This window comes from Ochotona princeps, chromosome 16 (assembly GCF_030435755.1).
Source record: "Ochotona princeps isolate mOchPri1 chromosome 16, mOchPri1.hap1, whole genome shotgun sequence".
NCBI classification, from domain to species: Eukaryota; Metazoa; Chordata; class Mammalia; order Lagomorpha; family Ochotonidae; genus Ochotona; species Ochotona princeps.
Genome location: NC_080847.1, coordinates 537,588 through 565,298, shown reverse-complemented (window position 1 = coordinate 565,298; position 27,711 = coordinate 537,588). Strand labels below are relative to the sequence as shown.

Genomic DNA, 27,711 nt, shown 5'->3' with positions numbered 1-27,711 from the left:
AGGCCGTCTGCCAGAGCTCAGCCAGACCAGCCCCAGGAGCAGGGTGCCACAGAGGAGCTGCTCAGGGTTCCTCTTCCGGGCCAGGGGCACCCCCCAGCAAAGGCCCAACTTGTTACTTCCCCAAAGCCCAGTGTCCATCCCGGGTCCCGAAGACAGGAATGGGGGTGCCAGGTTTTAGAAGGCTTAGTGCTTGAATGGCTGCTGAACAGCCCCACACTCCCAGACAAGAGTCAGCAGTTGGCCTGGTTAGCCCGATGGCGTCCCATGGACGGGACAATCTGACCAGGCCCAGGGCCGCAACCTACTCAGCTGGTCCATCCCAGCGTGGATCTTCACAGCAGACAACAGCCTCAGTGGGGAGTGGGGGGACCCGGACAGAGGATCCCGGGGGGGCTGGAACCCTCCCCAACCCTCACGCCCCATGGCTTCTCTCAATGCTTTTATTTGGCAAACATCTTTATCACTGTCATCATCACCATCGTGGACACAGACATCTGGACCTCTGGAGACTATACATTCACATTGACCCGCACGGCCACCGCGGGGCTGGGGGTGGCTGAGGGGCAGGTACTGGGGTGTCAGGACTGGGGCAAAAAAGGGCGCACCATGAGGAGGCCCCAGGCAGAGGGGCTGTGGAGCAGGGCTGGCTGCTCGCCCATGGTTGTCTTCCACTTTCTGCAGAAGCTGGGAGGGATGGATAAGGCCAGGAGGAGAGGTAGTGGGGACAGGGGTGGTCGGCCCGGCTGCCACCTCCTCACGGCTAGCTCTAGACCCCCACACCAGCCACAGTCACACTCGGAACCTGGTGCTGGGAAGAACACTTCGGCACTCCATTTCACGAGTGGAAAATGGAGGGCATGAGACGCATGGCACAGCCACAGCACATGCTGGCACATGTGTGACAGCCATGACACCTGGGCCACACAGGCCCACACACTGGGCACATGCGTGCACTGGTGTGGCCAGTCAGTCTGGCTGCCCACTGGTCCATCCCCAGTAAGGAAACGAGGGGCTGCTTCCTGGTGGGCAGAAGCCTCTGGGCACCGCGGGCATGACCAGGACACAGTAAAGAGGCAAGGAGAGCCCTGACGTGACCAGGGCTGGCGGGCAGAGGACACGCTTTGGCAGTGATGAGGTTTGGGGCTTCAGTGGCCTTTGTCTGGCATCCTTGACTGGCGGGCGAGTGGGCCAGCTGCCCTTGACTGTTTACAAAAACCTTTTTGGATTTTTAGTTAAAGCCTACGAGGGAGGAGCCATGGAAGCAAAGCTGCTTTTCGAGCTGGAGACGGAAATAGTGTGAGACACGGGTCTGTGGGGTTCAGATCTCAGCTCGGAGTGTTGGGAGTGGGTGGGGGACACATGCCCACCGTCTGGTCCATTTCCGAGAGGCTCTTGTACCAACGGAACCAAACTTGGAGAACTTCCTGCTGAAAACACGGGTGAGCCTCCCAAGAGGCTTCTTCGTTAGAAAGAAAGCAAATGAATGTCGCCAAGGTAGGAGAGAGCTGGCGGGGCGAGAGGGCCGGGCACAGCTTGGGCGTGCCGCTCCGCTAAAGCTGTCAGGAGGTCATGGGGTACTCTGTAGCCGTGGAGCTGGGCGAGGGGTCTGAATGAGGTTGCTGGGTTGCTGGGAGGCTGCCTTGGGCACAGGCTCCGGGGTTCCGGCCTCCTTTTAAAACAGCAGCAGAGGCCCCTGCCAGGGCTGAGTGGGCTGTGGAGCATGTGGCTGCGTAGGTCAGCGGCCCACGGTGGCGTCTAGTGGGCCAGGCAGCGTGGGTGAGCCGGGGCGGGAAGGCCCTGCGGAGCCCGCCTGGCCAGGGCTGGCAACGTCGGGCTGCGGGGGCAGCGGGTCGGCACCCGCGGCAGCCTCGGGGCCCTGCAGGCTCTGGCCACACACGTGGTGGTGCTTCTCCCAGTCCTTGTGCTGGCAGAAGGAGCCGCAGTAGCGAGCCGCGTTGCAGCCACTGCATGTCTCACTGGCCTTGCGCCCACAGTTCCAGCAGCTCTGTGGAGGGGGAGGAGGGCGAGATCAGAGCCTAGCACGTAGACTCAGTGAGGGAGCAGCTGGCAGGGCATGGGGCACCCTGACAGCAGCCCCTAGCCACATGGGTTCACGCCATTGAACCACCTTCCACCCTTACTGGCAGGGGCTGCAGGCACAACTGAGGAGGCCCTGCCCCTGTGTGCTTAGAGCTGTGCGGCTCCCAAGTGCCCACAGCCCTCCCTGGCCTCCTGCCGTCACAGAGAGGGACCCAGCCCTGGGTCAGGATCCTCAGTACACAGTGTCCGCTGCACCTCAGCATCTGCCCTACCTCACTGGAGTCTTCCTGCTGGTTGACAACGGTCAGTGCGTCCTCTGAGGCCTGCCGCTTGGCCTCGGCCAGTGCCCGCTCCATCCTGGCACGCTCAGTGGTGATGAGCGCATGTGCCTTGCGCTCTGCGTCTGACACAGCCTTCTGCAGCTCCGACAGGGCCTGCCGCTTCACCTCGTTCACCGCCTCCTCTGCAGGAGCCACACGTAGGCCCCGGTCAGCACACGCAGGGTGCGGGTACGCTCTGGGGCATGGCAGCTCCGGTGGCTGGCAGGCAGTGGGCCCACCCCTCAGTACAAGCAGGCAGGCCTGGGAACCTGCATTCCAAGCATGCCCAGGTCCATCTGCCTTCCCAGGCCTTGACCACAACAGTGCAGATGCGGCCCTGTCCATGGCCCCTGCGTCCCTCTGCCTGCTTAGCCTGAGACCAGTGCTCACCTGAGGAGCCTATGTCTGCTGTCCAGCTCTACCCAGTGTCCACTGGCTGGCCTGGGCCACCAGGATGCCAGCCTGTTTGGGGCCTGCCTCAGTCGACCTAGTAGTATTGCATGGGAGGGCCAGGACTGAGCAAGACGGCCGCATCCCATCTAAGCATCAGCTCATGGACGGACTGCTGAGCCTGTAGCCAGGCCTGGACCCCCCACGCCCCCTCCAGGCAGGCCTCCCTCTGGAGAAGGCCCGAGGTCCCTGCTGCACTCTGCATGCCACTCACCGGCCTTCCTCCAGATCTCCTCAGGCATGTAGCCGGACAGGGCCCTGGGCAGCAGATCCCGGGGAACATCTGCAACACGGGCCAGGGCCAGGCTTAGCGGGGGCCCAAAGGTCAGGGGAGTCCCAGGGCCACCCTGGCCCTCCTGGGCACCCACCTAGCTGGGACCCTTCAGTGCCAGAGCTGCCGAGGGGCCGGGTGGCGGCTGCCAGGGGGCCCTTCAGGTCTTCAGCGTCGCTGCAGCGTCGGATCCAGTGGTTGAGCTCCTCGCGGTCAGCCTCCTGGCACCGGCGCAGCACCGTGAGCGAGCGCCGCGTCTTCTCTACCATGTCCATGAGGCAGTTCAAGAGCTGCAGACGTGGGCGTGGGCTTTAGAGGGGGCCTGCAGTTGCTGGACAGAACTCGGGAGGCTCCCTCCTCCGGCCTGCCATGGGCCCCTGGGCATCCCCCCAGAGAGGGTGAGGCTCTGGGGGTCGCCTACTTTCATGTCTGATGGAAGCAGCCAGCATGTGGCCCGCCCTGGGGTTGGGGGACACTGGGGGACACTCACGCCATTGAGGTGCTTCCATTCCTCGGCCCACTCGCGCTCCGTCAGCCGGTGGTCAACCACCTCCTCCGGCCGCACCCCAGGCACCCCTGTGGGGGGAGGGCGCACTCAGGCCTCGCCCAGGCCCCTCACCCCCAGCCCACTGGCTCCAGGCAGGCCTCCCGAGTAGCCCTGTGGTCTGGGACCTCAGCACAGCAGCCCCACTCAGCCCTGCCCCCGAGCTCCAGGATGGGAGTGGTACCCTGCTGACCAGCCCTCACCTTGCTCCAGGGAGCTGTAAGCCAGGCTTCCTGGGGCCTGAGGTCTCCCTTCGCCCTCAAATCCAAAACACCTGCCTCAAATGGCAGGAGGCGTGGGGCAGGCCTGCCGCCCTTCCCCACCCAGAACAGGGCCTGAGACAGTGACAGCTGGCGTTTATTTTTGCATTAGCACAAGCGGTGGGAATTAGCACCTGCCTGACCCCAGCCACGGCCAGCCAGACGCTGGCACCTGCCGCCTGGCCTGGGCCCTGCAGGCTGTGTGGGGTGGGGGTGGGGAGGCGGCCTCCTCTGACCCCAAGGCTGGCGCTTCCAGGTGCCCCTCTCCCCACACAGAGGCTTCGTTCTCGGAGGGGATCCCTACACAGAGGAGGGTCATAGGTCAGATACAGCCACAGAAGCACACCAAGGAAGCACCTGCTCACTTCAGTCCTCAGAGCAGGGCCACGAGCACCTCAGGCATTCGGCTGCTCCAGGACAATCTCCAGGGGCCCCCACTGCCCTGGATAGCTGAGGACACAGAAGCCACAGTGCAGTCCCCGAGTGTACAGCTCTGATGTCCCCCAACACACACTGACTCCTGTACACGTGCACACATGTCTACCTGCCTGGCTCCACTCACCCAGCTGCCGATGGCGCTCCCGCAGCTCTGCAGAGTGGCGGTAGGGGTCACGGATGTGGTGGGCCAGGGCCATGTCCTCCAGACGGTAGTGCGGGGGTGGAGGTGTGGGCGGGGGCAGTCCACTGCTGGGGCTGTAGCGCTGGGCAGGGCTCAGAGTGCACGGCCGCTTGCCGAGTGGGTCTCGGTCCAGCCCATTCTCTTTGGTCCTGGTGGCAACAGCGGCGGCAAGATGGGAGGCAATGGTTAGCACAGGGCGGGTTGAAGGGGGCGGGCTCTGCGCCTGGGACCTGGGGTGGAGTGTGCAGAGTACCTGACCTGGACGGCGAAAGGGCCTGGTTGGACACTTGAGGTCCAGGAGCGGCACAGGGGACAACCCAGCCCCGCCCTGCCAGGTGGCTGCCCCTCAGCTCCTCCCCAGCATCTGGGGCCACAGGGGTGTCGGACACCTGTCTGGCGTCTTCCTCTTGCCATTCTCGTTGACATCCAGCAGCTCGGAGGAGTCACTAGGGGAGGAGGCACTGGTGTCCAACAACAGGCGCTCGTGCTGGGCCAAGTACTGGGCAGGGGTCTGCTTGGCTTGGCGGGCACATTGTAAGAGTTCCCGCTGCAGCAAGGGTAGGTTTGCCTGTGGGCAGGGAGACAAGGGCTCAGGCGGAGCTGGTGCACAGCACTCTGCCCACTCAGGCCCCAGGGGGGTTACCCCTGGACCCCAGCTCTGGACCAGGGTGAGGAAGACCTCACTAGGCAGGAACAGGGGTGGGAACTGGGGCTGAGGTGGGGGCCCAGGTGCCTGACCCCTCCTTCACTTGCAGCCTCAGCCTTGCGAGGCTGGAGCACGTGGCAGGGCCAGCTCGTGGACATGTTGCAGCTGCCCCAGTTCTGCCCCGGGCAGCACCTGTACGTGGGCCTCCCAGCATGCACAGGAGGATCCCCTGGCAGAGTGCCATGCCCAGGGCACTTGTCAAGAGATGACTCCCCCACTTGTCCCACGCCACCCAGCTGTGAGGGCCTCCCCAGCACCCCTACATCAACACTGGGAGGTGCCAGCTGGCAACCTATGCCAGGAGCTTGAGCTGGCAACCTGTGCCAGGAGCTTGAGCTGGCTAGCAAGGCCCCTGGCCTCACTGCCCCTTCTCTCGTGGGCCTCTCCTTGGTCACTGTCACAGGCTGCTGGTATGTCCACCAGCTGCTGTTGGAACGGACGGTACAAACATCTGGGTTCTGACCAGCTGAGGCCAGCTGGTAGCTGGGGTGAGGGTAGGCTCCCAGTCCAGCTGGTAGGGTAGGCTCAGGAGAGGGCATGAGGAACCAGGGCCAGGCAGGGCCAGCCAGGCAGCCTTGGCAGAAGGGCAAGGCCCACTGCTTGCCCAGCCCAGGCAGCAGTGCCCCCTCTGGCCCTAGGGATCCAGGGAGGGACATTAGCTGCTGGTGCTGTGCCAGCCAAGCAAGAAGTGGCTCTGGGTTTTGAGTGGGTGTCCAGGCTCTGACACACAAACACACCTGTCGTCTCTCACACACATACCGGTTCAGGCACACGCCTGCTCTCCCATACATATGGTCCCCAGAGATGGCTCTGAGGGACAGGAATGGGGCAGGGCAGGCTGTCCAGGGAGCTGTAGCTAGATGGGCTGGTGTGGCCAGGGTAGCAGCCTGCGAGTGGTGAGGGATGGGAACAGATCTGGGCTGTGGAGTGGGTCCTGCCTGGCCAGGCCTGGAGGGACCAAGGGCCCAGTCAGGCACCCTGTGAGGGGACGGGCGCCGACAGGTACATGGGCTGTTCCATCTCCCCACCTGGGGTCTGAGCTTGCACTGGAAGCAGCAGAGGTGCAGCCTGCGGTGTGCCTGGCAGATGTTGGCCAGATGTTGGTCTAACACAGAAGTGTTCACCTGTCCCTCCTTCATGCAGGTCACTGGCCTGTTCCAACCTTGAGGTTGGAGCCCCTGGCCCAGTCCTCACACTCACTGTCACCCAGAGCTGGCTTGGTATCTGACTGTCTTCACCATGTACCTGTTAGCTGTTCCCTCCCCCATCACGCAGCCACCCCATCAGGCCCCAGGAGCCTGTCTGAGGGGTCCCCTCCCTGCCACACCCCCACGCAGGCTCAGGGCTGGCTGGCTGGCACAGTGCTCAGCACAGAGCAGGTGGGCGAGTGGCTGGTGGTGAAGCGTGGAACTGGGGGCACCATGGGTGTCTTGAGAGTCCACTGGAGCCAGGCCGGGGGCACCCTTTACCTTCAGGAAGGGGACCACAAAGGGTCGCAGTGGGAAGTTGGTGGCCTCCTGGAGCCTGGCGTGGAATTCCTCGATGGTCAGCGTGGCGTTCTGCAGGAGGCAGCCAGCTCTGGTCAGCACATGTCCGCCCGGGTAGATCCCCAGGGTCACATGGGGCAGGGCATCAAGATGGAGGGCAGATGGGCAGGGCCCTGCAGGGACCCGGGGGTGGGCGTCTTGAGAGGGGCACAGGGCAGGGTCCCGGATGCAACCCACCACCAGCCCGAGCACCAGCGTGCGGACACGTGCGCCGATCTCTGGAGAGATGTCGCCGCCGAACTGCTGGAGTGTGGCCAGGAAGCGCTTGAGCTTGCTGAGCTGCCGTGCCCCGCATGCAGGGGGCAGGTGCTGTGTGCACAGCGTGGACGTGGACGACGATGATGGGCCATTGCTGACGCCGTTGGGTGTGGATGGGGTGCCGTGCACGGCTGTGGGTGAGTAGCTGGTGCCGTTCATCACTGCAGGAGAGATGGGTGTGAGGGCAGGGGCACTGGCCCCCAGTGGGCTGGCTGCCCCTTTGCCCCGTGCCCAGTAGGGCTTCTAGGTCCCTGGAGGTGGAGTGAGCCCCCATTCTTCACGGTGAGTGGGCCTGCCCTCAGCTCTGCCTCCTCACACCTGCTGGCACTCAAGTACCTTCCTTCTGGGGATGTGCACACCTGGACGCTGGCCCCCAGGGGCAGGTCAGAGGGGGCCCGGGCCCTGAGTCACTTGGCAGGCCCTTCCCTCTGATAGAGAGAGGCCTCTCTCACAGGTGCACAGCTAACATTCTCACACACATATGCAGAGCACACATGTGTGTCCTCACATGTCCACACCATGCACTGGTATGAGCTGCAGTGCCATCAGAGCCTCCAGCGACCCAGAGTCCCACTGCCCCCACGCTGTAGCCGGTCTCAACATCCAGCCCCCACCAACCCCCACAAGTCCCAGTCCTGCATGTGCCAGGGTCATGGCTGGGTCCAGCCCCACCAACCCCCACAAGTTCAGCCCTCAGAGACCCTCCAACCACCCACCCTCATGGAGCCAAGGCAGTGGACGAAATGCAGCAGGTGGTCCTGCCTTCCACAAGGGTCAGATGGGCTGGACCCCAGCCCGGAGCTTCTGGGATGGCAAGGCTCCGACTCTGCCCCACCTGTACCCACTGGGGGCCTGGCAGGTGGGGATGAGCATAGAGGTCCTCATACCCCCCACCCTGTGCCCCGAGAGCCTGAGGCAACACAACCCTGCCCTGGGTGGCCATTCCCACCTCCAGGCTGATGAGGGGTCCCAGGGTCAGAGCCCAGCCAGTTCCAGCACGCTGACTGCCGTCCAGTACTGGCATTCCCTGCAGACCTGGCCAGGGTGCTCTTGTATTGCTGGCCAAGACGGACACTCATTCCCTGGAGGTCAGGAGCTAGCCACAGCTGCCCTGCCCAGGGCACCCGGTCCTGCTCTGTGCAGCTCCAAGCAACAAGACCCCACTGCAGGCAGCAGAGGGGTGGGGGGTCTGAATGGGCCAGCTGGGACACAAGGGTGCATGTTGACAGTGTGTCCACTGGGGTGACCAGCCGTGGCCAAGGCCCCTTTCAGAGGACATGCACTGAACACTGCTGCATGCATACCCAGTGACAGACCCCTCCATCCCTACCAGGCTGGGAGGCGGTCAGGACCTTAGGAGGCCTTACAGCCACAGCCAACCTGGCCAGAGGGTCCTGGGGCCCCCAGCACCTCCTGGGTCGGACCACCGTCCACTCTGCCTGGGCCCCCACCTTTCCCTTACCAGCTCGGGTCCCCGCTGGCCGGCGCGTCCTCCCTCCCTCAGGCTGCTGGGCAGTCTCAGCGACTCGCTGAAGAGACGCCGAAAATAACCCCGGCACAAGTGCTCGCACTCTGGCGACAGGTGCGTTTCTAAGTTAGACCACACACGTGTCCCGCCGGCACTGGGGGCACACACCCGCAGCCCTGCTGCCTGTCTCGGGTCCAGGCCAGGCAAGGGGGACCCCTGCCGAAGCCCCCGCAACCACCTTCCTTTCAGTCGGAGGTTCTGTGAACAATGCCCTGGAGCCAGATTGATGTCAGCCCCAGCACTGAAGACCACACAGTCACTAGTGCCAGGGGCCTGCACCGCCCCCTCAAGGGACTGACCCCGCCGAGCATGGCCCAAGGGCTTCTGAGTGCTGGCCACCTGCTTCCAGCTGGGAGTGTGGACAGCAACATCCCCTAGGTGTGCAGTGGGCACCACAACTCTGTCTGGCCTGTCATCCATGCTGGCACCCAGTGCCTGTCTGTCCACCTGCCCTGTCCACCTGCCGGGGCAGAGCTTGGGGGTCCTGTCGGGGAGTGGTGGGTCAGGGGTTGGGCTCGGGGGTCCTGTCGGGGAGTGGTGGGTCAGGGGTTGGGCTCGGGGGTCCTGTCGGAGGCCTGGCCCCTGTTCGGCTGTCTACTTACACAGGCAGACCATTGACCACTTTAAGCAGCCATGGAAGTGGCCATGGGGCGGGGAGGTCGCAGGCCCGTCCTCTCCATCTGTGAGCAAAAGGAGAAGAGCAGCGGTCAGCAAGGGCCGCTCTGCCTGCCTGGGGCCTCGGCCTCCTCTCTGTGAGGTGACAGGGGAGCACCCAGGAGGTCCACAGGACTGCACATTGGTCCTGGGGCTCATGTCCCAGGGGCCTCCGGCAGGAAGACAACTCATTTGAGCTGGACGGGCAGTTCTGAGCAGGGAGCGGGGGAGTCCCAGCAAGGGGTGTCCAGGACAGCTGCGGCCTCAGCCCTTGTGTGCTCCCACCCACAATGGCCAGGCTGAGCCCCGGATCCTCCCTGTACTACCTTCCTCTAGGGCCATGCCGTGGCTTAGCTCCAACGTGAATCTGTGCCCAATGCGGCCCCTGCCCAGGGACACCACAGCCCTCATGTCCAGGTCAAGGTCAGCCTCCATCCCCCAGGAGACTCCAGAGCTTGGCGGGGCAAGCAGCTGAGCAGCGGGGCCACCCCAGGCTGCTGACAGCTGCAGTTGCTGTTAACCCCTTGCTCACAGCAACCTGAGGCCAGCCCTCCAGATGTGACCAGGGCAGTCTGCTTCCCAAGCTCCTGTGCCTCAGATGGTGCCAGGCCTGCAACCCTGAGACAAGACTCAGGCTAAGGGGCATCCCAGCTGTCCTGCCAGCCTGGCCTCTGTCCTGCCTGGGGGTGGGCAGCTGATCATGGTTGCCTGGAGCAGGGGGACCACACCTGCAGAGCCTCTGAAAACAGGCACCCCTCAGGTTTTGAGGATGGTTCAGAGCCCAGCCAGCAGCCTATCTGTCCTCCTGCTGGCAGCTGGCCATGCAGGAGTAGTGGACGACACAGCCCACGCAGCCCAGTGGGCAGTGGGATGGCACAAAAGAATGACAGCCTTCACCAGGGGCAGCAGGCCCCGGCCTGCTCTGGCCGCCACATCAGGAAGCGGCTTGGCCCAGTCCCCAAGGAGGTGCAATCCCAGCTCTAGGGGTAGCCCAGCTCTGCCTGGACACAGCCCAGCCTGGACAAGGGACGGCCCAGCTCTGCCTGGACGTGGCCCAGCCTGGACAAGGGATGGCCCAGCTCTGCCTGGACGTGGCCCAGCCTGGACGGGGATGGCCCAGCTCCATCTGGACGTGGCCCAGCCTGGACGGGGATGGCCCAGCTCTGTCAGGGGATGGCCCAGCTCCATCTGGACACAACCCAGCCTGCATGGGGGACGGCTCAGCCTCAACAGCCACTGAAGTTTATCTCACACAGTGGCTCACACATGCCTAGCACCCTCTGCAAAGCTGCCATGGAGGGCAGTGCCAGCTTCTTAACGCCCAGGAACACAGGGGCCTGGCCAGGCCCACAGCCCTCCAGGACCCCTGCAGGGAGGGATCCTGCAAACCTCAAGGCAGAGTCCCCACCAGACACAGGCCAAGCCTCCGCCTACCCCCTATGCCAGCCCTCCAAGGTCACAGCATCAAAAGGGGCAGGCCCTGGGTGCCCGGGACTAGGTCAGCCAGCTGCTGGCTCAGGGCCAGAGGCCCAGCAAGACACAGGCGAAAGCCGAGGCCAGGGCAGACACAGCCCAGCCTGGTCCTGAGTCAGCTGGACTCCCAGCAGCCCATGCGGTCCATTTCTCACCCTCAAGCCCTGCAGCCCCTCCTAGTCCCTCTCTGGGCCCCATGTGCCCCTACCCTTTTGAGCCCCAAGAGTGACGAGAGAACAGGTACTCGGGCCAGTGCTCACACCAAGCTGGTCAGTAGCCACACTGGAGCCGGCCAGCGAGATTCTGCTGACAACCCACCCTGTCCAAACTGGGCTCTGGACCCCACGGAGGTACTGAACCACCAGGGCAGGCAGCCCCGCAAGGCTCCCCAAAGCACCGTCCCCTCCGCCCTGGCCTCGCTGCTTACCCGTGTGAGGTGTGAAGGACTGGGGGCGTGTGGCGCCCTGAGTGGCAGCGGGAGGTGGAGCCGGCACGCTGGGGGGTGTGCACCGGGGCTGCGTCTTCACCTCGGCCGGGGAGTCAGGCATCGTGGCAGCCTTCTTCCTGTCCACTGCAGGAAAAGGGGCAGAGGTGGGCTGAGGGCATGCGGGGACCACTGGGTGGCATTCACAGGACAGAGACTCTTGGGCAGGACGGGCAGCAGGCACCTGTTCACACTCTTCCACCCAGGAGACACACGATCAGTTGAGGCTGGGGACACGTCCATCTCAGATACTGCAGCTGAAAATCCAGTGAGGCCAGGGACCTTCTGGTCAGCCCTGCCTGCACAGGGACCCAGTATGGAACTCAATAGGCCCCATGGGGACCTAGGAGAGGGCTTAGCCAGGCCCTAGGAGGGCAGGGCGGGGGGTGTGGGAAGCAGCCTGGCCCTGCAGCACCTGCCGTCCCCTCGGCTGCCCCTCCTGCTGTGCCCCAGCCTGTGCAGAGCCTGATTGCTGGGCACATGTGCGGCCACAGCTGTCGGTGCCCGTCAGCACCCCGCCCGGTGCAGGCCATGGCTAGACCCTGACACAACCAAAGAAGGCAACCAGAAAGAGGCTGGTGCTCGCCGGCCCCGGCTGCCCTTGGGCCAGGGCCGCGAGCAGCTCAAGTGCAGAAGGCCAGCGGCCTGGCAGAGGTGGCAGCAACGCAGAGAACACGGAGTGGGGCCTGTGTGTTGGGGCTCTTGCCGCGACCCTGCCAGGCCACACCCACAGCCACACAGCTGACTCCCACGCATCCTCCCCTAGGCCAACAAGGTAGGTCCCAGGGCCTTAGATGGGCCACAGGCAGGAGCCACCATGCTGCTGCCGGCCTAGATCTTGAGGCCCAAAGAAACTGAGGGACCTGCCTGAGGCCGCACAGCAAGGAGACGGTGCTGAGGCCAGGACAGGCAGTGGCTCCCCAGGGCTCCAGGCCCTGGTGTCACTGGCACCTTCTCTTTTAAGAGCCCAGGGGACTCACCAGGGGCCCACAGGGGCAGCAAGCCTGGGAGTCGAGGACCCACAGGACTTGGTGTCTTTCCCAGGTCCAGCCTGCTGCCCAGGACTTTGGAGGGGAACTCCTGAGGCTGCAGCCCTTGCCCAGCCTGCTCCTGGCTGCATGTCCTTGGAAGGGGGTTCAGTCCACCCCTCGAAACCTCCCCTCCTTGGTAAATGGGGAGACATGAGGCAAGGCTGGAGTCAGCAGACAGAGGGGGGAGGTTGGCATGGGGGGGCTAGGCAGCATGGGCCTGGGGAAGAGGAGCAGGGTTGAGAGCTGGCCTTGGGTCACTTACCACAGACATGGGGTGAGGGGGTGGCACAGCTCCATCCCCTGTGGCTGAGAGGGGAAAATAGGCAGGGCAGCTGAACCCCAGGGCTGGGTCCCCAAACCTTCCTCCTTGCTTTCCCTTACACACTGCCGCCTTGCTGGGGTGGGAGCCAGTCCCAGGGGGCAAGGGAGGGGGGGTGAAGGGCTGGTGGTCATCCTCCCCATGCCAAGTGTGGAAAGCCAAGGGCGGGGAGCTCTAGGCCAGGCCTCAGTCGGCACCTGGGAGACCCTTGCCCACAGTCGGTGGCACCCCAAGAACAGCCCCCTCCTGGAATGTGAGGTGGGGGTGGTGCCCTGGTGGAGCCCACCCCTCCCAGCTCTATAGACCCCCAAGCGGTAAACAGCATGTCAGTGTGCAGCATTAGCGTGCCAGGACCCAGGCCCAAGGACACCCTCTGAGCATTCCAAACCCACCCTGGCTCAGAACAGGACCTGGGCCTCAGTTTTGGGCATCGGGGTCACCCAGCATGCCAACCAGCCTCCAGACTGGACGGTGGCTTGGAGCCACCTGCAGGGGTCCGGCAGTGTCTCAGCACCACCTCCCCAGGACTGGTGGGGCCCCTTCCTCAGCACCCTGACCTGAGCCCATGAGCCATGCATCATCCGCCAGGGCCTGGCTCAGTGCTGGGCACCCTGAGGTCAGTGTGCAGACACTAGGGTCCTACTGAGTGGCCACCCCCACAGAAGGTGGCCAGGGTGTAATTAGCTCCAATCTTTCTCAGAGAACAGGGACCAGAACAGAGCCCCCAGCCCCAGGGCCAAGGCAGGATCATGTGTCCAGTCTACAAGAGGTGGCTAGGGTTGACACCAGCTTGCAAGGGGTCAGACTCGGAGCGGGGTGGGCGCTGGGTCCGTCCCAGGTTCGCATACCTGGACAACTGCTCCCTTCCTGGGGCTGGCTTGGAACAGCAGGCCAAAGAGCCCCAGGACAACCTGGCCTGGCCTCTCCCACACCCTCCACACCACTGAGGATCTGGTACCTGAGGGTCAGGGGTGACCCTGACAGCACATGGACCTGGGGCTTAACAAGGGGACTGCTTGGACAGGGCCCAGCAGGTGATAGATGGACCTAGTGCCTCCTGGGGCTGTGGCTGGCGGCCCAGGTCTTGGTACCTGTCAGGTGCCTGCCCTAGGTCTGCAAGGCCACTACCTTCTCAGCACCAGAGTCGAGCTCACAAGGTCCCTCCCTGACTCCACTTCCAGCCAGCACCTGCAGCGCTCAGCTGTCCCCAGGACAGAGTCCAAACAGGCACTTGGTGCTTAGTGTGGGGTGAGCTGTCCCCCGACCACCCAAGCTGCCCAGCTCACCCAGGCTGGGCGTGTGTCCAGCCTTGCTTGGTCCAGCGAGCAGAGACATGGGGTGACCAGGCGAGCAAGTCCCTCCACCCCTAAATGCTGCCAACTCACAGAGCTGGACCTAGGACCCAGCTCAGCACAGCTGGAAGGCACAAGAGACTGACAGGTGGCAACCGGAAGGCCAGTGGTGGGGGTAGGGCAGCCTCACCCCTGATCCATGCTCCTGTGGGTGGGGAGCTCCTCATCAGAGCAGCGCCACCCCACCTCTCGGCATCTATTCCAGCAGACCATGGAGCAGGTCTCTGTCTTCCTGGACAGAAGACGCCAGCACGATGACCCAGCAGAGGGCCACAGGCACCCCTCACGAGTTCAAACACAGGGTCCAAGAAGAGCAGTGCCTATGCCTGCTGACTCAAACGTCATCAGGGGCCAGCCACACCCGTGAGCTGCCTGGAGCCAAAAGAGAGCCAGCTGGACACGGAAGACACATGAAGGCCGCAGCTGTGTCTGATGGCACAGTGGGACACGGGCATGGGCTCTTGAGTCGGCTCGGGAGTCGGCCTGGGGACGGCAGGAGAGTGTAGGGCCCAGAGCCGGCCCAGCTGGAGGCGGCCTCACTGCTGCATGTGTGTGCAGCCCCTCCCAGCGGCTAGGACCACAGCTGTGTTGGCAGGGCTTGGGGGGAAGAGGCTAGCTCGCTGTGGCTCCCTGGGCATCCCCATCTATGCTCGCTGGACCAAGCATGGCCCCGGGAACCACCTAACTGCCACCTACCTCACTGCCACCTACCTACCTCACTGCCACCTTACCTCACTGCCACCCACCTCACTGCCACCACTGAGCAGCGACTGACGTGGTAGGTGGCACAACTCGAGACTCAACACGAACAGACGTGTGGAGGAGGCAGTGCCCTGGGCTGTGGCCTCCCAGTGAGAGGCGTGCCTGTGCCTGCTTTTCTGCAGCGCAGTCTGGGTGAGCGAGTGCCCGGAGACACAGGACCGTTTTGCTGCAGGCCCCAGGGCAGCCCTCTGGAGCCTGGGCTGAGCCGGCAACTCTCAGGGGCTGGGGCAGAACTCTTCCAACTCTACCCAGGCCCAGATGGGCCCCAGATGTCCAGGGCCTGCTGGCCCGCAGAGGAAGCACATTCCTTGCCCAGCTGCTGCAGCCGCGCTGCCAGCAACTCCCTAGAGCTGTGGGGGAGGCAGCTCTGCCATCTGTGCCGCTGGCCGGGGCCACGGGAGGATGGGCGTCCTCACCCGCAGTCCTGGCATGCTGGGGGCTCAGGGACATCAGATCCCACCCCTCCCCCCACGCACACTGGTCACCAAGGCCAGGTCTGCGGCCCAGCCCAGCTCTGAATGTGCACAGCGGCAACAGCTAATGGGGGGCATGGCATCAGAGATGGCAGATTGTGGGTGCACGGATGGACTGATGGTTGGGTCGATGAGTAAATGGACGGACAGACAGGCAAGGGAGTGGGGAATAGGTGGACAGCCACAAGGTGGCTGGGCACATGGGTACGTGGACAAGAGGGTGCTGGGACAGGCAAGTGGATGGTGGGTGGCTGCAAGCTGAGGATGGCAGCCCTAGGTCTCCCTGGCAAGACCCTCACCCCCCTGGCCACTCCTGTCCTGCTCAAGGGCAGTGCGGCTGCCTCCTCCTTCCATCACTTGTCTGCTGAGGCTGCCGGAAAGGCCAGACCCCACAGGTCAGGTAGGTGGTGCAGCTGGAAGGGCCTGGCTCCTGGCTGGGGGTGGTTCCTCGCCTGCATGCGGCCACTTGGGAAAGCACCCAGTGGTGCACAGCCCACAGCTGCGTTCCGCAGGGAGCCAATGGTGAGAGACAGAACGGTGTAGCTATGTACTGTGCATGCGTGTGTGTGTGTGAGCAGGTGACCGCAGGAACACTGACACACCCCGGACCATTTCTGGTGCGGAGTGAGGAGGGGAGGAGCTGGGCGTCCACCCAGGGCTGAGAGCTCCAAGTGAACCCCATAACACACGTGTTATGCACACGTGCCACACACATACGTGGAGAGTCCACGGCTCCCCGCGGCTCTAGGGACTGGGAACAGGGTCCCCTCCATGATACAGTGAACCAGGCCCCACCCCTGGCCTGAGGGATCCCCAGTCCTCTCCTTGGGAGGGGCAGGGCAGGAAATAAAACAGATTTCACAAGCCGCCTCTACCATTGTTTATGTAAACAGGTAAATTGTTTCCTGCCTCAATTAAAAACATCTGCCACATAAATGAATACCAATTAACTCATCCTGTTTTTAATTACTCTGTTAATTACACGCAGGCAGCAGGAAGAAGGGCCCTCGCCTCCCCGCCCACAGAGCTGCTGACAGGCGTATGGCAACGCGTGTGTGGCAGGGGCCCAGTGGCCACTCCTCCAGGACTCCTACAGCCCCTGGGCCACCCATCCTGGACCCCTGATCCTGCTGGCCCCTCCTCACTTCCTCCTCCACCTACGTCCAGCTGAGCAAACGTCCAGTGGAGAAAGGACGCTTGAGTGGCCCCGCCCACTTGAGTGGCCCCGCCCACTCCTGAGTGTCACGTGACTGCTTCCATTCCAAGGTCAAGTCCCAGTGAAGCCGCTTCAGCAGCAGCCAGCCCTCCCCACAGCCCTATAGGGAGAGACAGAATGTCAGTGACAGCACAAAGCCCATTTCACAGACGGGAAAACCAAGGCTCAGGAGGGCACACAGCTGGCCTCGAGCCAACCGCCCACTCCACGGGTACCCCCCGGCAGGATACGTGTGACCAGAGGTGCCTCCTCCCCACACCACATTCTCCTCTCCAAGGCCATGGAATGCACACTCCAGGGGAGACCCTGATCCCAGACCAAGGAGTGCCCAGCCCCCAGGGCACTTCCTATCCCCATCAGGCGGGCAGGCGGGTGGGAGTGGGACTGATGTCATCCTAGCAGAGGTGGCAGCTGCTACAGGGAAACAGGCGCGCAGCCCCTCCCCAACAGAACCTTCTGAATGTTTTGACTCAGGGCTTTGAAGGGCTCTAGGACAGGGCCTGAGCGGCCCTCACAGAAACTCCCGCCCCATTCTACAACAGGCAAAATAGAGGGTGCCAGGGACCCCAACGCCTGAGCCAGCTCTCGCTGCCTCCAGTGGGTGGGGGCAGGGCAAACCCTGCTGTCACCTCCCAGCCTCCCCAGGCCACCCAGCAGCTTACCCAGGGCCAGCATGCTACAGGTCACTGTGCGCCCCCCAGGGGGCAGCATCTGCTTGGTCGGTGTCAATCGTGGCGAGCTGAGGGGACAACCAAGTGTCCACTCGAGCCTGGGTGCTCAGCCTAGCATGAGGAACAGGCTGTCCCCCACCTCCAGGCCAGGCAGGCCTCATTGAGGCTGGGACGTGTGGGCAGCCACAGCAGAGGGCAGGCAGTGAGCAGGGGGCACCGAGCAGCCGGCATGGATCGCATACAGGTGGGGCTCCCAGCCAGCGGCCTGGGTGGCCCCTCCTGGCCTGTCCTGATGGAGCCTGTCTCCACCAGGACCACCTTATCCCTACCCCCCACCCCATATGAGCCTCACTCCTGAGCACACAGAAAGCTTGGAGCCACAACTCCTACCCACACCCTTCCCCACAGCCTGGCCCAGCACCCAGACCCCCACGGGTGCCAGCAGGGGTCAGCTCTCTCCCATGCCCGGCCCACCCCTGGCTCCCTGCCCGGTGACATCTGGCTCGCGGCTGCCAGCTCCACAGTGCACAAGTGTGAGCCACTGTTTTACTGTCCCAGGAAACACCGCGTCCTCACAGCCAGGCGGGCAGCTCCCAGCCCCCACACAGCTCTCCCGCCACAGGAGCCGTCCCCTTTCTCAGCAGGCACTGTACCCCCTGCTCCTGCCTCTGTGGGGCAACAGGTCTCGAACCTCTGCTGCTGGCTGTGTGCTGGCCGGCTGGCCCTCCAGGGTATGGGGGTGGAGCTGCAGCTGCTTGCTGCCCACTTGGCACTTTGAACTCACTGGGCCTTGGCCTCCCCACCTGGGCAATGGGACAGCAGCAATAGTGCTGCATCATGGCTGGCACTGGCTGGCCCTGCGTGACTGGGTATGCAACAGGTGCTGCACCCCGAGCTCAGGACAGCCCCTCCCCCGCCTGCCTCGACCTGGACGCCCCACAGTGACAACACAAGTGGGGCAGCTGGCATCAGGCTGACCGCGGGCCACAGTGACCCAGATGAGCCCTCTGTTCCGAAGGAACGGCGGGTGCACAGCATGCTCAGTACGCTGGGCCCCAGCGTGTGTGAGTGTGTGTATGCGTGTACGCACCAAGCGCCAGCACGCCGCAGCTGCTCCCAGGTCCGAAGGGAAGTTCAGACCTGGGGTGGGGCTCCGCCACCCTCTGCAGCCCTGGGGCCAAGGGCTGAGGACCATAGCTGGCCGGTGTCCCCACGGCTCTGTATAGCAGGTGACATGGTGTGGACACTTACCCAAGCGGGCCATCACGGCTTTTCCTGGACTGGGTGACCCAGGAAGCCCTGTGTTCCCAGGCCAGCCCACCTGCCCTTCCTTTGACCCTCATCACCCCACACTCTGGCAGCGCCCCCTGAGATTCCTCCCAGCTGTGTCCACGGTCTGGCCTCAGGGCCAGGAGGGGTGGCCACCCTGCCAGCAGCCCCAACAGCCCCGCTTTTTTAGGCTTGGTGCCACAGGCCAGTGGTTGTAGGGCCTGTAGGGTCAGTTGTGTGAGAGCTGGGGCCCCTGTCCACTCCGCCGGAGCACCACCACCCCTCTCTGAGCATGTCTCGAACTACCCCAGGGCTGTCCTGTCTTGCCCTGCCCCGCCTGGGCCAGGCATGGCCTGTGTCTCCCGCTGGTGAGGCTGGACGCTTCAGCTCAGTGCGCCTGCTTGGGGTGGGGGCACAGCATTGTCCTGACCTACCCAAGTTTCTCAAATCTCTAAGCAGCTTGCAAAGACGACGCCCCCATCCATCCCGTGGCCGGTCAAGCCTGGCCGCCCTGGGAGCCCGAGTCAGAGGAGGAAGTCCACGCTCGGACAAACATAATGAGGCGACATCCTGGCCACTCTGGTGTCCTGCAGCACAAGACTGCTTGCAAAGGAAATATTTTCTCGTGGACTGAGGTCAGCTGGGCCCTCGGGGTGCCTGCTGGCAGCTTTATCTGGGGGCCCAGGGGTCTGCACCTTCACGGCTGCCACCACCCACCGCCAGGGTTCCTGGGAGGCAAGAGCCTCAGCCTGGATGCCTCTTGCCGCGCCTCAGTCGGGTCCATCTGTCCACGCTCGCCGGCACCGCCCCTTCCCGCGCCCACAGCCGGACGCGCCGCCCCTGGGAGCCCCGGGCAGTGCCGGGCAGCGCTCCCCTGCCCAGCCTTGAATCGAAGCACTGTCCCGATGGCGGCCCCGGGGATCACAACAAGAGGCGCAAGGGGCAGGGGTCGCTCCACACCCTCGCCGTTGCTCCGCCCCCGGTCCCTGTCACTCGGTTGGGGTCCCTGCTAGGAACCCGCCCCTCGGCGTGCAGCTCCCACCCCAAGTTCAACGGCGCCAGGGACGCTCCATGCGGCTGGTCTCCACCCTGGAGGGTGGACGCCTGGCCGCGCGGGCTCCAACTTTGCAAAGTCGGGGCACTTACGATGCTCTGGTCGGGCGGCAAGCTCCTGGCGCGGCTTCTCCCAGCTCCGTCTCCTCCACCGCAACTCGGGCGATCGGCGTGCCGGACTCAAGCGCGCGACGGAGCCGGGGCGCGCGGGGCGGCCGCCTGGCCCATGCCCCGGCACGGCTCGGGCCGTCCGCGCGGGAACAAAGCGCGCACTCCGCCCCGGGCGGACTCCGGGAGGCCGCGCCGCTCCAGTCGCCGCGCAGTCGGCGCGCGGGCGCCGGGTTCCGGGGCCGCGCGCTCGCCCGAGAGCCTCACGGGGCCCCGCGGCCCCCGCCCCGCGCGCTCCGCCTCCTGCCCCCCGCCGCCGCCGCGCCACCTGCCTTCTGCTCGGCGCCCATCGCGCCGGGCTCCGCCCCGGGGTGCCGGCTGCCGGAGAGGCTCCCGCGCTCGGTGCGGGTTGGCTCGGAGAGGGGCTCCACGCGCCGCCGCCCCGCCGCGCTCGGCCGGGTCCTGGGAAGCGGCCCGGGCCGTGAGCAGCTGAGTGCGCTGGGCGGCGGCTTCTGCGGGGCGCGGGGTCCGCGGAGCCAGGCGCACACAGCCGCGCTGCGCCCACCCCTCGCCGGCGCGCACGCCCACCCCGAGCCGCGCCGCCCTCGGAGCCGCCGCGTCTGACCCGCGGGCCGGGCGCGTCCTCCGGTCCCCGGCGCGCTCGCCCGGCAGAGGGCGCGCCCTGCCCGATGCGCTCAGCCTCCGGTCCGGCGCCGGGGCGGGGCTCCTGGCTCCCTCTCTTTGCATCTGTTTTGCATCCATTTGCATCCCATTCATTTTTCAAGTCAGCCTGCGGGACCGCCCCCACCTTCTCTTCCCCGAAGACCCCCGCCCCTGGTCCCTGGCCTCGAGGTCCAGCGTGGCCTGCTGAACCCCTTGTATCCAGGCCAAGGTGACGATCTCCCAAGGCATGGGGTGCAGGCCAGGGGTCACTGCTATCCCTGGAGCCGGGGCCGCCTCTAAGTATTGCTGGGGTCTGCTCCTTCTGCCCCCGGCCTCTCGCGGGGACCCTTGCCCAGGGCAGGGCATGGACAGGCAGCCCCTTGGCCGGCGGCTTCTGGGGCCCTGCCCAGCCTCAGGTGGCACCTGTACTGCTCTCCTGTCTTCCACTTTGAGCTCCTTTTTGGCCGGCCCCATGCCCCCTCCCACCGAGCCACTCAAACGCCACGCTGAGAGTCCAGTCCACCATGGCAGGGCTCCCCACCACTTTGGCCTCCTAACCTGACTTGCCAGCTGCGGTCCTCCCCCGCACCGGGCTGCAGCGTTAGAGCAGCCACGGATCCCGCGACTGCGGTGAGGAGTTGACCCCACCCAGGGATGAGCGCAAGACTCCCCGCCTCCCCTGCTGACCACCATACATGTGGTCCAGAGGACTGCCCTCCTGTGAAACCCAGCGCACAGCAAACACAGAGGAACCAGAGAACGCTGCAGCCGTGCTGCTGGCCCCTGGGCCCACAGCTGTGTGCACATGTTTGACAACACTGGGAGCAGCTAGGCAACCTCCAGCGTGTGGACACGTGGACATGCGGTCCACAGGTGTCACTTGGCACTGAGACCAAGCTGCTGGCAAGCCGGAGCCCAGGTTAGCACCTCTCGGTCAGGAGTGGAGAGCTCACTGCCCAGCTCCCAGCCCAGAGGCCCACGGAGAGGCCTAATGGCACTAGGACTGGGATGCGATTCCTTAAGATGTGTGCTTGTTGGGCCTGGCGGCATGGCCTAGTGGCTAAAGTCCTCACCTTGAACGCCCTGGGATCCCATATGGGCGCCGGTTCTGATCCCGGCAGCTCCACTTCCCATCCAGCTCCCTGCTTGTGGCCTGGGAAAGCAGTCGAGGACGGCCCAATGCATTGGGACCCTGCACCCACGTGAGAGACCCGGAAGAGGTTCCAGGTTCCCGGCTTTGGATCGGCGCGCACCGGCCCGTTGCGGCTCACTTGGGGAGTGAAACATCTGATGGAAGATCTTCCTCTCTGTCTCTTCTCCTCTCTGTATATCTGAGTTTGTAATAAAAATAAATCTTTAAAAAAAAAAAAGATGTGTGCTTGTTGGCTTTTATTTTATCTGAGACAGAGCTCTCTCCGATCTGCTGGGTCACTCCGCAAAAGCCCCCAACAGGCATGGCTGGGCTGGAGCCAGAAGCCTGGGGCTCACTGTGGGTCTCACACATGGGAGACAGGGACCCGGCATTTGAGCCATTGCCTGTCCCGGCTGTCTTTCAGGCCAGCGTCAGAGAGGAGCTGAACCGGAAGCAGAGCGACACTCGAGCCAGGCACCCCGCGGGGCATGTGCGTAGCCCAAGGCCTGGGTGCACCCTCAGGCAACCCTGGTATAAACTGGTGAGGATGCTTCCCTGTGCCCCTCCACTTCTCTGCCCCTCCTTTCTGGTGGACTTTCCTGTAACACCCAAACTGCCCTTTGAATAGGGGCAGGGGGAGATGTGCCAGCCTCCTGGGTCCCCCACTGGAGTCCCAGGCCCCGCATCCTGACCCATGTGTCCCCAGGGAGGCAGCAAGTGAAACACCAGGTCCCTGCTACCTGTGGACGAGGCCTGGGGCTTTTGGTTGGTGACCCAGGCCAGGGGCTCTCTCTCTCAAGCAGACAGAACTGAAAACCCCTTGAAGTCCAGGAGACAGACAGACGCACAGCTGTGGGCCTGACTGGTGCAGTTGGTGCCAGCTCACAGGTTTCGGGGATTGCGAAACACAGCAAAGTGTCCCTGCCTGGAAAGATGGACGGGCCAACGCTGCCCGCGGGCAAGTGTTGCTCATCGCTGCTGGTGTTGGGGTCCATTCTGCTAGCAAGTGCCCCTGGTTTTGTGTGAGAAATAAGCAGATGGAAGCTGGGTTCCCACAGTGCCCCTGAGCGTTGGGCACCCAGAACCACATGGTGACAATGGCAGAGCCGTCCACCCCGGCTCCCAGAGCTCCACCAAGGGCCCTGGAAAGTCCCCAGAACCTAGCGTTGGGGGCTGGGTGTTTGTGGGTATGGCGGGCAGCACAGAGGTAGGGTGCCCCAGCCTGCGAGGGTGACCTGAAGCCCCAGGCACCTTTGAAAACAGCTTCTCCTGCGGCTTTTCAAGGTCATTATTGAGAACCTCAACATTGCTCTAGCAGTCTGTTCTCAGGGAGTCAGTCCGCGGTGTGGCTCTGAGGACGGAAGTAGAAGGTGTGCGTACCCTGGCCCCACACACACCAAGTGCCCACCCCGCAACCAGACAGGAGGTCCAGCCCTGCCGCCACGCTCCAGGCCAGACAGCCGCCTCTCACTGCCACAGAGTCCCTGCCTGGGGTTCCCGCCCACCAGGGTGCCGAGGCCAGGGACTCCAGGAAGCACCCACACTTTTGCTGTCTCCCCATCTTTCACCCGTGTCCATCAAGTTTCCCCTGGTGATCTTGTTTTATCTTCGATTTTTTAAAAACCAAGAATTGAGATTGCCATGACAGAGGTCACTGTCTGACCTGCTGCTGACCCAGTGCTGGGCCGGTGACCTCTATAGCCACTCACTGCTCTCTGCCCAGGAACCCAGCAGCCCCTGACACAGAGCTGCTCCAACATCCAAGCCCCGAGAGTGTGGGCAATGAGGCTGGGAGCAGCCAAGGAGCTGGCCACGCTACAGGAGACTAGAGGGCCCCCAACTTGGGACAGCACTCCCTGACCCCACCCCAACAGCCCCCACCTAGTCACTCTCCTGGGACAATGCAAGGCCCAGTCTGCATGTGTCTGGGTCCACCCTGCCCTCCTGTTCACCTGGAGGTCACTGCCATGTGGAAGCCTGAGCCGCGACAACCTGAAGCCCAGGCCATAGTCCACTGTGTGTCACTTTCCCCAGAGTTGGTGGCCAAAGTGGCTCCTGGGAAGATGCCTGCAGGGGCACGCTCCCCCATCTGGCCTTGGGGCCTTGGCTTTGGCAGAAGGCTTCAAGCTCTGCAGTGCGGTTGGACTGCTAGGCAGAACAGCTGGACGCTGCTGTTCAGTGCTCTCTGACGGGGTTGGAAGGCAGCCAGGACCACGACTTCAGCAGAACTTACAAGCTGGGTCAGAGGTCACAGGGATTGTGGATGCACCAAAGCCTGAGGAGGCCAATGTTAGGGTGTCCCCTCCCTGGCCCCTTGCTGCAGCCCATGTCTGAGACACCCAGGTCCAGCCCTGCCACAAGGATTCAGGGCAACCCTCACTCCACAGGGCCCGTTCACTCCACAGAACAAGGACCCTAGGGAGGGCACCAGTCCCTGCCAGTCCTGGGCCACAGAGTCAGTGTCTCCCGGCACAGGTCACACAGGTGGACTGCAGGGTGTGGGCAGGGAGGACGCAGAATGACCACGCCCCAGGCTGCCAGGGAGAAGCTGCGGCCAGGCACGAGGGTGGGAAGGGGAAGTATTCCCTGGGGGCGGGGCCCCTCAGAACCACGGTGGGCAACGGCCTCTGACCTTCCTGTTTCTGGGGCCTGCCGGCTGTGCACACATGGACAGTGGGGTAGGGGACGGAGCTGGTCCCCCTGTCCTAGGCCCTGCCCCTGCTCCATCACATCCCTGTTTCTGGTCTGGCTCCTGCGCTGGGGTCACTCTCAGGTCTGTCTACACTGGCTGTGTTCAGGAAGAAACCTCAATGACCCTGAGCTCCACTAGCCCCACTGCCCCCAATTTCCTGGCCAGCGTTTCCTGTGCACCTGCCACCTGGCACACACACCTGTGCACCTGCCTGTCCTGTGATCCAGGGACCCACGCTGGGCTGGGCTGCAGCTCTTCCCTACCACGAAGTCTCCCCTTCCCCTCAGCAGGATCTGCTCACATGCCCCTGGCCCCTGACAGACTCTGTGGGTCACGCCATGGTGCCCAGGTAATCTGATCGCAGAACCAATGGCTTAGTGGGGCAGGTCATGCCCTGGGCTGCTGGGCCAGGAAAAGTGGTGAGGAGGGGAGGAGCCGTCAAAGCCACCTGCAGGCGAGAGGCCAAAGCCTGGTGGAGGCACCTGGCCCTGCAGACATCCGTGGCTGCTCCACGCCCAACCCTTCTCCCTGCCCTCTCTCCTGGGAGTGGGAACCACAGGAGCCACCCTGCTGCACCCTTGCACCAGCCCTGGCCCATGTGAGCTGTGGGCCCACCCCACCCTGACGCAGAGGCTTTGGGATTACTGCCTGACCAACCCTTCAGTCCCAGGGCAAGGCCCCAGGCCAGAAAGTGTACCTGGCGGCCACTCTGGTCCCGTGATTGACTGTTGTCTGGGAGCAAGCCTTGAGGGGCTAGCGCAGCAGGGAAGGGAACCTGGGCTGGGACGCAGGGGAGGTGCCTGACCCACGTCATGCATACCTGTGCACCTTGTCCACCCGGGAACCCTGAGGCCTGGCTGGTGCAGGGCATGTAGAGCACAGGGCACAGGGCCCGTGGAGCTGCTGCCTTCCCATTTCACAGAGAAACATACTGGGGCTGACTCCCAGAGCCCCTGACCCTGTGTCCACATGCACAGGTGACCGTCAAGGACGGGTAGTGCCACGATGGGGAGGTGGGACCACCCATGCACTGAGCATCTCAGTCTCTGCTGGGGACCTCCTGGGGAGTCCGATCATCTCAAGACGCCCTACACACATGTGTCCTGGCTGTGTAGTGCTCCCTGCCCACACATGTTCTAGAACTCCTGCCCCCTGTCTGGGCCTGGATTACTTTGGGGTGATGCCTGAGGAGGCAGGACCCCCAACACCCTCCTGGCTGAGCTCAGCAGGGCTCAGAGCCAGGTATGTGCTACAGCTGCCCACGGTGGCTGGGACAGTAGGGAGAGGGGGAGGCCAGACTGCTTGCACCAGCTGCCCCTGGATCCCGGGCGGAGTGCGGGAAGCACCTGGCCCTTTCGGTTTCCGACAGGAAGCCCCGACCTCCCAGCCCAGCTGTGTTGTCTGCCCTGGTAGCCCTCCCTTCACGGGAGACCCTGGGGCAGCCCCTAGAGTCCCAGGCTGCACAGCCATGGGGGCCCCCTCTGCCTCTGGGGGGCTGGGGTGAGGAGCATTGGGGTGGAGGGTATGGCTGGCAGGGTCAGAGAAGGGGCTGAGCTGGCCCACAGCAGGGATGCCGTCCCCTTGGAGACCACAGACCTGGGCCTGCCTCGCTGACCTGTCTGGGCTGTGAGAGTAGGGCAAGAGCACCCATGGGTGCTCAGGACTCGGGGGAGGGAGTGCTGGGAACCTTATTTCTTGCCTGCACAGTGTGGTGTCTTGGCCTCTGACTTGTGAACCTGACCCTGACCCCACCCCACTTCATCCGGGCGGGAAGGAGCCTGGACCGCTACCCCCAGCCCCACGGAACTGTGTAAAGTGTGGGGCTGGGCAGGGGACAGAAGAACAGTGCCACTCCTGGTCACCACGCTAGGGTGAGGCTGTGAGAGCTCCCGTGACAGGGAAAAGCTTCTTCCCTACTCCCACCCAGCAGGTGGGGCAGCAGCCCCTCACCACGCTGTCCCGAGCCCTCTGGGTGCTGAGTCCAGCTCCTGCCTGCAGAAGCCTGCAGTCCCCCAGGGGGGGAGGGGCACTGCTGAGCCAGCTGGGGCAGGCGGTTCACACCCTGGCCCTCAGCCTCCTGCTGGCCTGGCCATGTCTGCCCAGCTCTCCTCCTGTGCAGCAGGTGCCTGCTCAGTCCACGTGGCCCACGCTTCCTTGTAGCCTAGGACAGCACTGCGGGACAACGCCAGCGCCCTCTGCAACCAGCAGGGCCCCTAGTGAGGGGTCTGCTGAGGGACCGGGGCACCAGCCAGGCTCCAGGCAGAGGACAATGCCACCTTCCCCCCACCCTGGGTCTTCAGGCCAGACACTCGCCCAAGAGTCCCTCCTTGTGCAGCCCCCTACCCTCCCAGACCTCACTTTCCCGTCCACAAGGGCTCTGCCTGGGCTTCCCCAGGTGGTAACTTCCACAATTGCACATCCACCTGAGAGTCCTCGCAACCTGGTGTGGCCACCCAAACAAGTGCCCGGGCAGAGCCTGGTGACTGGGAAGAGGAGCTCCCTCAACTCCGGCCACACCCCACCTCTGAGCGCCCACTGCCCCTGAGCGAAGCCAAAAGGCCAACCAGGTCACGGCTACCCATCTCTGTCAGCCTCACATGTGGCCCAGCCCATGCCACTGCCTGGCCTGAGGCCTCCATGGCCACCCCTGCCCTGGCAGGCTGGTAGCCCCAGCGGGCTGCTCGTACCCAGGTTGGGTGCAGCCGCCAAGTCTGCTGGGAGCAGCAGGTTTCTGACAGCTGGGGAGACCGAGGTCACTTTGGAGGCAGGGCAAGTTGCTGACCCCTCCTGGCCAGCCTTCCCTAGTCCCTGAAGTGGGATTTGCTCAGGGAAATGGTCTCCGTGCAGAGCCAGAAGTGATGCCCAGGCCCCATGCTGGCATGAGCCGGAGGCACAGCAGATCCCATGTGGCTGAGCTCCCAGCTGGAGGCTCCCATGGGCCCCGAGGCTTTGGGCAGCCTGGAGCGTGGGCTGGGCAGTGGGCGGGTGACCTGTAGCTCTGACATCCTGGAGTCCTTGATGAGGCCCTTGCCACGTGGGTTGGGGATGTCATGGGAAGGGCCTGGCCATGGGGAAACTGAGCATTCAGGCTTCCTGTGGCCCCTACCTGCTGTCTGGCAGGGGTCTGTCATGGACGAGGGGGGGGCACCTGGAGCCAGCACCCTCTCCTCAGTCCTCAGTTTCCCCATCCACGCTGTCTGGAAACCTTGCCCTGTGCCCCCTCCACACACACCCCAACACCCCCTAACTGTCCATGCCGCTAGCATCTGCCTCAGGCAGGGTCAAAATGCCAGCCCAGCACCTGCCAGCCTTATCATGCCACCTGCCTCAGCTGCAAGGGACGGTCCCCCCAGGGAGGCCCTGCTGAGCTGTGAGGTGAGTCAATGGGATTGCTGTCGGATGTGGGGCAGCTGGTGGCTCAGCAACGGCACGTTCCCACCCCCAGCCCCTTACCTGGGCCGCCCTTCCTGGGACCTGCAGGCTCCGAGCAGCCAGTGGACTCCAGGAGCCCTGGAGAAGGTACCCTGGACATGGAGCCGGAACGGGAGCCCAAGACCGTCCTGGCTGTCTGTCCCACAGCCGGGGCGCCTGTGGCCTCTGCGACCTGGAGGAGCAGTACAGGGCCAGGGCCAGCTGGGGGGCTTCAGAGCCCCCACAAGGCTCCAGACCCTTCCTGATGCTGCTGCCTGCAGACCTGGGCAGCCGGCCCTGGGGAAGGGGCGGGCGGCCACGGGAGCTCATGTGATGGGGTGGGTGGGGAAGTCACCCTAGGCCTGCAGGGGCGAGGCAGCCAGCTGTGTCGCCGCGATAGGGTGG

The 27,711-nt window shown here is 64.2% G+C and overlaps 1 protein-coding gene across 3 annotated transcripts; it reads right to left on the bottom strand.

The window, feature by feature from the left end:
* Positions 1-1,034: 1,034 nt before the first annotated feature.
* On the bottom strand, positions 1,035-27,632 carry CBFA2T3 (CBFA2/RUNX1 partner transcriptional co-repressor 3). Of its 3 annotated transcripts, none has more exons than XM_058674037.1 (12): positions 27,349-27,632; positions 11,098-11,241; positions 9,146-9,223; positions 6,935-7,176; positions 6,680-6,769; positions 4,894-5,072; positions 4,448-4,653; positions 3,572-3,657; positions 3,179-3,371; positions 3,025-3,093; positions 2,313-2,503; positions 1,035-2,005 (listed from the first exon to the last, which is right to left on the bottom strand). In XM_058674037.1, the coding sequence occupies exons 1-12, from the start codon at positions 27,425-27,427 to the stop codon at positions 1,736-1,738; spliced, it is 1,827 nt and encodes a 608-aa protein (XP_058530020.1). In that variant the 5' UTR covers positions 27,428-27,632; the 3' UTR covers positions 1,035-1,735. The 3 variants fall into 3 exon arrangements, with proteins under 3 accessions (XP_058530020.1, XP_058530021.1, XP_036348430.2); XM_058674038.1 differs by lacking the exon at positions 27,349-27,632 and adding an exon at positions 19,394-19,939; XM_036492537.2 differs by lacking the exon at positions 9,146-9,223 and having other exon boundaries at positions 27,349-27,631.
* Positions 27,633-27,711: the final 79 nt, after the last annotated feature.